Here is a 12,048-nt window from a genome sequence, read left to right as displayed (position 1 = left end):
TCACAGCATGATGACAGAAGCACAGCAGGGCTTTATATAACGCAGAAGTCTGAGGCAGCATCAGGAACTCAACTGAGGGAGTTCATCGCAATATATACATCAATCACCATAGTTCCACTTAGTATCACATTTGGTGTCACAGTTACTTTCAGGATACCATCTCCATCCAATCCAATGCTGATAATTTATATAAAACCTCCTAGAGTCTTGCAATGTTTTCCTCATACACCACATAGCTTTACATTGTCCATCCTAGTAAATGTCCCATAGGCTTGTATCACATCTCCCTATGTTTTCTTATATACAAAGTGCAGGGTTTAAACATTTAATTCTGTTGCCATGGGACTGCACTGCTTTTATGCACAGTGCATTTGTAACATTCACTGCGGAACCAGGCATGACCCCACTCAGATATCAAAATGACATAATTAAAGGCATTCATTGATTACTCATCTTGATCTCATATCTACACCTATGTGCTACACTTTTAGCCATATCTCGCTGATTTTAGAAAGGGTGAGAGGTCCAATTTCACGTTTAAACCATTAGGAGTCACCGTATCAAGTTTAAATATCCACATCGATTCTATGCAGAGTAAAACTTCATCGAAATCACCTCTGCGATGTGAGATATTAAGCCTATATATACCTTTTACGGTTGTTCCCCTTAGGCTATTGCCATGGACCTCTCTATAATGTTCTGCCATGTTAGTCTGACCCTTACCACCAACAATAATAGCCAAGTGTTCCAACACCCGTTCTTTTAGTGCCCTTTTAGTTTTACCTATATATTTAAGGTGGCAGGGACACTCAATCATATATACCACCCTTTCACTGTCACAATTTATAAAGGATTTAATTTCACATGTAGTGTTGCCTCGTCTATTTTGAAAATTCTTGGTTTTATCGACAAACGGGCATAGTTTACACTTGCCGCATCTAAACATGCCGTTTGGCACGCGTTCCTGTAGCCACGAATTAGGTTTAGCCTGCATCTCACTGTGGACCAAGCTGTCTCTCAGGTTGGGGGCCCTCCTCGCAGTCAGCAAGGGTCGAGGGCCCACAATCTCAGACACCTCCCTTGATGACGTTAGCACCGGCCAGAACTTAGTCAACAGGTTCGTGGTAGAGTGGCCAGAAAGTCTATCTTACACGACTCTTCTCGGTCTCCCTCACCCCCAGGCGAACCTATGCAAATTGGGTACACAAGGCTGAGTCTGGGGAAGAGGAGTCACAGGAGCCCAAAGAAGAACGCTTTACAAGGGTCCACTAGGCCAGACAAATGCTACCACCTGGGGTTAGTCAAAACCATAGGTGAGCAGGGTTCATCCCTGAACGATGGTCGGCTGATTCTTCCTTGTTCGGTCACGTGGGAAGGTCGGACCAAGTCCGCAGAAGCCATGGTGGACTCGGGTTCGTCAGCGAACCTCATAGATTACGATTTTGCTAGGAGTTTGGGAATACCGTTATCCGCATCCGACCGGCAGATTTCGGTCACTGCAGTGGATGACTCTCCATTGCGCAGTGCCCAGTTTCTTTCCCAAACCCCCCTACTGTCATGTTGTTTAGGGGCATTGCATGAAGAGAGTTTACAGTTCCTGGTCCTGCCGATGAAAGGCTCTGCTGTTGTTCTCGGTATGCCCTGGTTGCAGCTTCACTCTCCGCTGATTGACTGGGCTTCAGGAAAGCTACTGAACTTGTCAGCCCATTGTCATGAGCACTGTTTGAAGAGGGGTGAGGCGGATAATACCAAGATACAGGTCACAGGAAAAGCAGGACAGTGTACAGATATTTCTAACAGATCCTGTTCCTCACGGTTACCTCTCATGCATGATTTAGATAGCAAAAGCCCCAAAACAGACGCTTTAGACAGGGGTTTTGGGCCCAAAAACGTTCTATCACCGAAAAAACAGGCTGACAAGAAATCATTTCAGGTGTCCCTGCTCGGGCCGGCGGTGCATGTGGATTCCACTCCCTCCCACCCTGTGTTGATTGATAACCGGCCTGAGTATGAGATAAAGAGGGAATTCTCTAACCTACATCCTGAAAAGCCAGGAAGGAGATGTCCGGAGACCACTCCTCGGGGGGATGGGGGGGAGGGGGTACTGTGAGAAAACGCGGAAAAGCCGCCGCGTGTGCTGAAAGCAAGGTGGCTGATTCCGCGTCCAACGCGGCGGTTTGCACGCGTAGGCACGCATCTGGGACTGTGGCAGAACGCGGAGAAATTGCCGCATGTTCTAACAGCAAAGCGGCTGTTTCCGCGTCCAAGGCGGCGGTTTGTACGCAGCAGCGTGCCTTTGGTGTGGCTGGGTCTGTTAGTCCACATGGACAAAAGGAGAGCTACGCGCGCGCGGGCCAGAAGTCAGGACCTTTATACCAGCAGGGGAGGTGTCAGCTGATCAGGACGATCAGCTGATTCCTGCTGGACTCATGATTGGCTGAGTGGCTCGGGCGGGGCAGCAGAGTTCAGCAACTATATATTCTGCTTGCTTGTCAGTTGCTGGTTGTCTGCCATTGCGAACACTTACGTGGAAGCATACAGACCTTAGTCAGATCCAACAGTGTGTTTGAACCAGGAGGTCCTGGGAATTCACACTGAGCCAGATTACTTTTGTATATCATTTGTGTTATATTCTAGCATAGTTCCAGGGTGTTGAGATCACGGCCCTCACACCCCAGACTAGGGAACTTTATTATCATTTGTGTTATATTCCAGACTAGTTCCAGGGTGCTGAGAACACGGACCTCGCACCCAAGACTAGGGAACTGTATTGTCACTTGTGTTATACTTCAGACTAGTTCCAGGGTGCTGAGAACACGGACCTCGCACCCAAGATTAGGGAACTGTGTTATCATTTGTGTTTTACTCCAGACCTGCTTGTGACGCCCATCTTCCAGGGGTCACTAGCTACCGGGTCTTCTTGCTATCCAGCCTGGGACTCCGTCCCTTGGATGTTTCAGGCTGCCGCAAGATCTTTGCACTTCCCAAGGGAGGTATTTCTCATACTTCCAAGGACCTCCTGCTCCTCGGGTGGTCCTCTCTCAAAGTATTACTGTTACACCAAACACTCACATATCCAAAGGTGTCCAGAGGTTAGCAATATATCTGATTGTCGGTGATACTGCAGATCATCAATAATCGGGTATATATCTGCATTCTTGGTGATACTGCAGATCACCAATAGTCAGATTCTCTCTGCGTGCTGACACCAATCGTTACAAAAAGTTTGCAAGGATACACACAAGACAAGTTGCCAAAATAAAAGGGAAATAACGTTACCAACGTACGTTAAAACGTGGTTGGCGGGAGAATGCCGTTTCCGATTCGATCGGGATCCTCCCTAGCTATACTCTACCTCCAAGAGAAGATGATCTGTGACTGGCCTAGCTGCTGTTTTATAGCAAAATGTGTGCCCCGGGGCCACCCCAATGTCCAGATCCAGGAATATCCGATTTCCTGTTTAACGCGTGCAACTTCAAAGCGTTCCTGTGTTAGTGTTTGATCTTTTCAGAGATTTCAGAACACTTCCATAAACCCAATTTCCACAGGTAAAACTATAGTCTAGTCCATACATCAAAAGAATGTGGAGTGAGGCTTCCTCCTGTCATATGTAAATTCCAAGGCTTTTCCTGTCCACTTTGAACTTGGCAGACTCAATTAGTCAGATAGTGTTTTGACCAACAGGCAGCTGTTTACATTAATACAAAGATCAAAGCAATGCACTACCTTTGCAGGATGCCAGACAAAAGGGAATCGTTACCTAATTACTCGTTCCTTGCTGTCCAGAGGAACTGTATGCTAATGTCCAAGCTCCCCGCTTCCAGAGGAATTTAATGCAAATGTAGGTCTAATGACACACACACAATCACATTAACAGTTTCCATGAAGCTAGCTGCCAATACCTTCAAAGCCAGACTGGCTAGCAGACAATCACATATGATACAGTAGTACACAGTATGGGAAAATATGGCTTCTGTGTTCTGCATATTATCCCAACATCATAACTAACTGTGATATCATGACAATGTTAATCCAGGGATTTTATCTGATTGCCATCTGGAGTCAGGAAGGAATTTTTTCCCTTTTGGGGCTAATTGGACCATGCCTTGTAAGGGGCCCCTTGGGGCTCATCCTCAACTGCAGTATTAGCTTTTTATTGGTCATGTGCTCATAATAATGACTTCTTTAGATACTTTGAATAGTGGTAATCATTAACAAACTGCTCCCCGTCCCCTTCTTGCACCTCTGACACTGTGGTTGCCATTGGCAGGTTTTGGTGCGCCGTATCAAATGTTATGTATAGAGTGCTTGGGGGGGGGGGGGGGGCGCCAATGTAAAACTTGCATCAGGGCCCACAGCTCCTTAGCTACGTCACTGATATTGTACAACCACAACTGTATCATTAATGGACACTCTACAGCCTCTTTTGCATGATCAACTGAAGTCTGTGAATTTACTACCTGTCAGCTAGCTAGCTAGCTAGTGTCACTTTTGACACAGTGTTACAATATGCTGCCACTTGGCTGCATGTAATAGCAACTAAATTGCACTTGTTGCCAGCAACCAAGAGGATGAACTGCCTGACAAATGAGTAGTTCAGCCACCTGTGGAAAAGAGGCCTAAGTGCCCTTTTACACTTAATGCGTTCATATGCGTTCGTATGCATAAGTACACTTGGTACTCGTTTTTTCCACAGCAGTGCATCGGGAAAAAGACTTCAGTTTAAACGCATATAGTGGGAACCGTGCCACAGGAAAGCATGGGCATTTCTTTGAAAATCAGTTTTCTTTCAGTTATAACCTAGAGCAACTGATAACGGTAAGTGTAAAAGGACCCTTAGTAATATATCATAAATAATGCTCAGTCTCACAATTATACAGAAAACACTTCACCCTTTGAAAGAGACACTGAAGCGAAAAAAAAAAATATGATATAGTGAATTGGTTGTGTACTATGAATAATTACTAGAAGATTAGCAGCAAAGAAAATATTCTCATACTTTTATTTTCAGGTATATAGTGTTTTTTCTAACATTGCATCATTCTATAATATGTGCAGATTACACAACACTCAGCATTCAAAATGAGTCTTTCAGAGCAGTCTGTGAAGTAATGACCTCTCCTCTAGCAGAGGAAAAGTAAATAGTCCAGGAACAGTTGAGATAATAAAAGTCAGATAACAGCCCTCTCCACAACTAACTTAGTCGGAGAGCTTAATGGCTTGTTTGCATAGAGTTAACAACTGGAGTTTCTCAACTCTTCCTGTACTGGAAACAATTACACTGATGTATCTGATCTTAATGTTTTATTTCTTAGCTGAACTACACATACAAATTATAATATCATCATTTTTTTTTTCGCTTCAGTGTCTCTTGAATGGCTGTGAACTAACCAGCAGGCGGCAGCATAGCATTGCTTTATATAGCAGCAAAACATGAATGATTTGTACAAAGTCAAAATAAGAGGCACATGTTTAATCACCTTATACAACTGTGGAAAAGCCCACTTGAAGGAACACAATATGCTATATTAGGTAACAGAGCGTTGTACCATATTTGCAACTGATGAAAGTAGAGTGTTTGGAAACTAAGTGGTTAGATAAAATGCAATCCTCATGTTTCTTCCCTTCATGTAGCTTGTGTCACCAGCATGTTTCACCCAGCATGTTTCACACAGTAGCATTTTTTCACTAAATAGAAAATAAATGTGATGTCATAAGCTGATCATCTAAATTCTACATCTTTCGTTGCCTGTAATAACCCTCCAATCAGCATCCATTGGTGTATACTAGGGATGGTCAATGAGATGCAAATAATTCTAAACTGATGAAAACATTTATGCTAATTTTATTAAAATGTATGCAGCTTGAAAATGGAGGAACTGCTACTGCTGTGGCATTTGTTCAGGGCCGGATTTACCATAAGGCATTGTAGGCACGTGCCTACAGGCGACTGATGATGAAAAGGCGGCTCACTCCCCTCCCTGAGTGCCTCACTCCCTCCTTCCCTATGCAGAGTCCTGATGAGAGTGTAAATGAGAGGTTACCCACCCTGCTCTTGGCACTTCACTGATAAAATCCCCCTTCAGTCAGGGGCAGCTCTAGCTACTTAATACTGAGGTTCCTCTAGCTACCTCATACTTGGAGGCACCTCTAGCTTCTTAATATTGAGGGTACTTCTGGCTGCCAAATACTGAGGGGCATCTGTAGCCAGGGCCGGGCCGAGGCATAGGCTGGAGAGGCTCCAGCCTCAGGGCGCAGTGTAGGAGGGGGCGCAGAATTAATTCAGCTGTCATTCCTAATTGTGTTTGAAGCAGAAATAAATAAGAAAAGGGGATGCATGGCAGTGACTGCAAGCCAGATAACTAGATATTAAGGTGTTGGGGAGGTTGTGGGCCCTGTGGCGCCTCTTAGTCTAATAGCAATCAGTGTGTGACGGCTGGGGTGGCAGGGATGGAGGGGCGCACTTTGGTGTCTCAGCCTTGGGTGTTGGAGGACCTTGTCCCGGCTCTGTCTGTAGCTACCTACAGTTGTGTTCAAAATTATTTCAACCCCCAATGCTGTAAAGGGTTTTGGGGAATATACTGTACATTTGTAATTGTGTTCAGAATGAAATCTTACTAGGACTTTTTAAAGAACCAAATGCATTAAAATGACATCAATTGTTTTTGTAATACAGTATTACATGTTTTTTGTGATTTCTTCATTGATACAATTATTCAACCCTTTAAAGATTACCACTCTTAAGAACAGAGGTTAATTCAAGTGTTTTTGATCAGGTATTGAAAACACTTGCGAATGTTAACGAGCAGCAATCAAGCATAATAAGCACCAATTAGGCAGATTTAAAATGACTGTGATACTCAGCTCCTTCTAGACATTTACTGGTGTGTTTACAAACATGGTGAAGTCAAGAGAATGGTTCTGGAAGACAAGAGAAGAGGTGATTTATCTTCACAGGAAGGGCAATGGCTATAAGAAGATTGCACAAATGTTAAACATACCAAGAGACACCATAGGAAGCGTCATTCGCAAATTCAAGGCAAAGGGCACTGTTGAAACGCTACCTGGTCATGGCAGAAAGAAGATGCTGACTTCGACTTCTGTGCGCTACCTGAAGCGCAAAGTGGAGAAAAGTCCCCGTGTGACTGCTGAGGAACTGAAAAAAGATTTGTCAGATGCGGGTACTGAAGTTTCAGCCCAGACAATAAGAGTGGGTCCACACTAGACCCGGTTGCAGGACGGACACTGCAGTCCGGATCAGGGGAAGTACCCACCGTACTGCAAACTGATGAAAGTGCATCAGTTTTGCATCAGTTTCCGTTCAGGTTTTTCCCTGACAGAAAACGTCTCCATCATTAGGAAGGAGTGGGAGGATTTTTTTGGGCCAATCATACAGCTCAGGCTATCCGTTTTAACATCCGTTTTTTGCCTGTGGAGCTGGAGATGCGTTTTCTCATTACTTTCACTACCCCTGCGTGTATCCGTGGTCCTGATCCGTTGCGTGAAAATGCAGCAGATCCGGACCTTCCGTTCAGGTTTTGAAAACGGATCCCCTCAAACGCAGACGGATCCGTTTTTTACTTGGGTGAGGCTGGCTGCTATTTTCAACATTAGTATCCGGGACTCCGTTTTTCATCAGGTTTGAAAAACGCAGCCACGGATACGTTTCCGGACCTAGTGTGGACTGGCTCTTAGGCGCACACTGGGTAATGAAGGCCCCCATGCCAGATCTCCCAGGTGCACCCCCTTGCTGTCTCCAAAGAATAAGAAGAGTGGACTGCAGTATGCCAAAAGTCCTGTGGACAAACCACTAAAGTTTTGGGATAGTGTTCTGTGGACTGATGAAACAAAATTAGAGCTGTTTATGGATCAACGCTATGTTTGGAGGATGAAGAACAAGGCCTTTGAAGGAAAGAACACCTTGCCTACTGTGAAGCATGGCAGGGGGTCAATCATGTTTTGGGGCTGTTTTGCTTCTGCAGGTAAAGGGAAGCTTCAGCATGTGCAAGGTACCATGAATTCTCTTCAGTACCAGGAAATATTGGATGAAAATGTGATGCAGTCCGTAACAAACCTGAGGCTTGGGAGACGTTGGACCTTTCAACAGGAAAATGATCCCAAGCATACCTCCAAGTCCACTAGAGCATGGTTGCAGATTAAAGGCTGGAACATTCTGGAGTGGCCATCGCAGTCAACAGACTTACATCCGATTGAGAACCTCTGGTGGGACTTAAAGAAAGCAGTTGCAGCGTGCAAGCTTAAGAATGAGACTGAACTGGAGGCGTTTGCCCATGAAAAATGGGCTAAGATACCCGTAGATCGCTGCAAGACACTTGTGTCAAGCTATGCTTCACGTTTAAAAGCTGTTATAACTGGAAAAGGATGTTGTACCAAGTACTAAGAATGAATGTCACTTGGGGGTTGAATAAAACTGATAATGATGTGAGCACAGAAAAGACATTTGTGGTTATTTCATTATAAATGTTATGTTTTATTTGTCTGACTTACAAGTGCCTCTTTGATTTAATTGTAAACAAAATGACTGAAATGATCAATCAATGTCAAACTGGCCAAAACACTCAATTTCAGTGGGGGTTAAATAATTTTGAACACAACTGTATGATGAGCAAGGGTAATAAGGAAGAAGTGACAGCTGGGACAGTCAGCACACTTGTGGTGCAGTTTGGTAGTGGCTTGTAGGCTCATGGAGGGTGAAGTCTAAGATGCCAGAACAACTGTGCCTATAGGCTCCTGTGAGGTAAATCCAGACCTGATTTCATTGATATAGATTTGAGGATTACACGGGTGTATTTTCATTATATTGGCAGCTACTAATGTCTAGGTCTACTTTGTTTAGCTTCAGGGTCCTTTTCACATTATGCGCATTGGGTTGCGATGGCATCGCAATACAACTCTGCCAAAAAGTCACATTGCGAGTTACACATGCGGTGCAACCATATAGTGGACCATACAGAACAATAAAAGTATGCTTTACTGTCACTGTAAACACACACGTTGTATGGTAAATACACAGCATGCTGTGCGTTACTCCGGTGGGATGTCCAGCACAGCACCCTAGGTGAATGAACCCTAGGAATATCATTGCATTTCAATTAGGATGCAACAACATTGTCCATTGTGATGGAAAGCAACAGGTTCAGTGTGAATGGACCCTCAGGATCACTTTTACTCCAGGCTTGCTGCTCAGTATGCTTTGGAAAGCCTAACAGATGATTCAGACTTACTCAACACTGGGGACAGATATAAAATAGCCAACTGGAGCAAACAGTGCAAGATCTGCTCTGCTAGCAAAGCGGTGCGTGTTCCATTTTCGAGACTATTCCGCCTCAATGGATGGTAAACGAAAATCGGAAACCACGTACAAAAATGTGCAATAAGGCAATTGTGCTCACATTTTTAAGAATAAATACATTGTATTTATTATTTTCTGGGTCAAAGAGTTCACTTCCTGACTTGCGTCACGGAGTGAATTACAAAACTGCTCAGAAAAAACACTTAGAAAACAGATAAGCACAAAAAACGAATCGCCCACCCAAGCGTCGGGAATCGAAAAAAAAATATGCCTTGAAAACCGCCCAACGCGGACGGACACGCGGACGGAACGCAATGTGAGTAAGGCATTAAACAGACAAAAAAAGTCAGGTTTTTGGCTCTATTGCGGACCAAGCCTGAAGCCTGGTACACACCTTCCATTTTGATTGATTTTAGATCAATAGAACATAATGTTGTATAAAATAAATTGGTTACAGAAGATCAAGTGTTCTCACATGGGCCAGTTCTGAAGTCCTGATCCTGCAGATCATGAATTTCTGGTGCTACCCCAAGCCAATGCATCCCTGATCACTCAGAACTCAATATTTGCATCTTTTCTACATTTCCAGTGAGTCTATAAGAAGCACTGCATGCAGGGAAGTTTGACTCTGCTAAATCTGGCCTTATTGGATGATTAGCGATTTACATAAGGCTAATTTCAAAAGAAGCCCGTCAAGACGTATTGTAGCTGACATTTTAACTTAGTCTTTCGTTGTTGTTTATTTATTTATTTATTTATTTTAAGAAGAAGACACCAAATGGTCATCATTCACTAACGCCTGTGAGCCACTGTCCTGCAACAAGTAACCAATGTGCCATAGTCTGGGCACAGACTGGTATACCTCCTAACTCTATTAACTCCTTCCCGACCGCCTAACGCCGATAGGCATTGGGAAGGTGGTAGTGCCAGGACTGCCTAAGGGCCCTTTTACACTTAATAAGTTGCTCTCAGTTATAACTGAAAGAAAACTGATTTTCAAAGTAATGCCCATGTTTTCCTATGGCCTCTTTTACACTTAACGCGGTTTAACTGAAATCTTCTTCCCAATGCACTGCTATGGAAAAAATGCGTACCAACGCGCACTAACGCATACTAACGCACACCAACTGATTAAGTGTAAAAGGGGCCTAACGCCGAAAGGCATCAAGTCCTCGGGCTGGGCTTTGCAGGGGATCGTGCGCGCTCCGCTCCGTCATCAGTCTAGAAGACTGTTACACGGCGAAACCACCATCTATTTACATTGTACAGCGCTGCAATCTACTGCAACGCTGTATTGGGGACAACCGTGTCACTCAGCTGTCCCTTAGAGAGGCTCCGATTGCAATCCCCTCTCATAGGCTGATGCCTATGAGAAGGGATTGCCCTGACTGGCTGCCGAGGGGGAACAAAAAAGAAAATGTACATTTTTATTAAAAATGTAATCAGAATGAAATTAATAAAAAAAAAGCTGCAGCAGAGCTCAGAAAAGGGGGGGGGGGATTCATTAGTGTGCTCAGTTGTGTGGCTCTGCAGCAAGCCATTAAAGCTGCTGAGCACTTATTTATAAAAAATAGCCTGGTCACTAGGGGGGTGTAAGCCTGTGGTCCTTAAATGGTTAAGTAGTAAAAAAAAAAAAGAACACCTGTGAGCATAAAAAAAATATTCACAAAAAAAAAATTTCTTCCAACACTTTCACACACTACAGCCCTAGCAGTTCTGAAGATCATAAGCCAGAGTTGTTGTTTTTTTTCATATTTCTACAGTAATGGTCACAAAAATTCTAGAAAAAACATCAATAAAATAAGCAATGCAATAATTTAGAGGTTGCCTGTAAAGTGTATACATGAGCAGCATCTAAATAATGCATTGGTCTATACAGATAATAGCAAGTTCCCGTCATGCTCATGTTTCCTACTGGAGACAACACCCAGAGCAGACGTTTGTGGAAATGACTATACACATGTAAGAGAAGGCAAGAGAATCAGCTTTTTACCCTGAGGTTACAGTAATGAAAACCTCACACTTACCAAAGCCAGCTGTTGTTTTCAAGACCATAAGGTTGGATTCACTCTGCATGCATTGCATAATAATATGTACAGTAATTAGTGGTGGTCATGACAAAGAGAACTCATGGAGAAGCATGTGATCAGTTTGGTCAGTTGATAGATATGTTAGTCTCTGATTTGCTAGTCATGATCATGTGCTAAGGCAGGCTGTGATCAGAGCAAATCAGGGCTTTGCAAATCTGTCAGCTGATCAAACAAATCATGTTTCTCCATGAGTTCTCCTAGACATGACCAGCAGTAATTATATTGTGTGTGAACTATAATGGACACTGGCCAGCATTCACAGGGCTGAGCAATAAAAACAAAAAATCAGCTAGGTAAAATACCGCATTTCGGTATTTTAGACTTTTTTCCCCAATTCACAAAGATTTTAGAAGTTGTCTCTGACGGCATTTCAATAGTAAAAAGCATCCCCAACATCCCTTTAGAATGTACATTTGCTATAGTTCCTCTGCTCCCTCTGAATCTGAATCCTTTCTTAAAGTGTACCTGACGTGACATGTGACATGATGAGATAAATATGTGTATGTATACTACAAAACATATTAATAACCAGGCTGTATTACTTGTTTTATTTTGCTGCCTGAAAGAGTTAATTTCTAGGCATGGAAGTGACTGATTCTGTCTTGTCAGGAGCTTGTCGGAAATACAGTAAACATCACTGATAAA

General features: G+C 43.5%; 1 protein-coding gene across 1 annotated transcript in view; it reads right to left on the bottom strand.

Annotated features, from left to right (window-relative positions):
• Window positions 1-11,421, bottom strand: part of LOC137503777 (mitochondrial transcription rescue factor 1-like) — a 52,203-nt gene extending 40,782 nt beyond the window's left edge. Inside the window, exon 1 of the mRNA XM_068231247.1 lies at window positions 11,341-11,421. Within this exon, the coding sequence (XP_068087348.1) occupies window positions 11,341-11,398 (58 nt within the window). The 5' untranslated portion in view covers window positions 11,399-11,421. The remainder of the gene's footprint in view (window positions 1-11,340) is intronic.
• Between the last annotated feature and the right edge of the window lie 627 nt (window positions 11,422-12,048).

Source organism: Hyperolius riggenbachi, chromosome 4 (assembly GCF_040937935.1).
Source record: "Hyperolius riggenbachi isolate aHypRig1 chromosome 4, aHypRig1.pri, whole genome shotgun sequence".
NCBI classification, from domain to species: domain Eukaryota; kingdom Metazoa; phylum Chordata; class Amphibia; order Anura; family Hyperoliidae; genus Hyperolius; species Hyperolius riggenbachi.
Note: the sequence above shows the minus strand (reverse complement) of the source record. Positions and strands in the feature narration are given on the sequence as shown.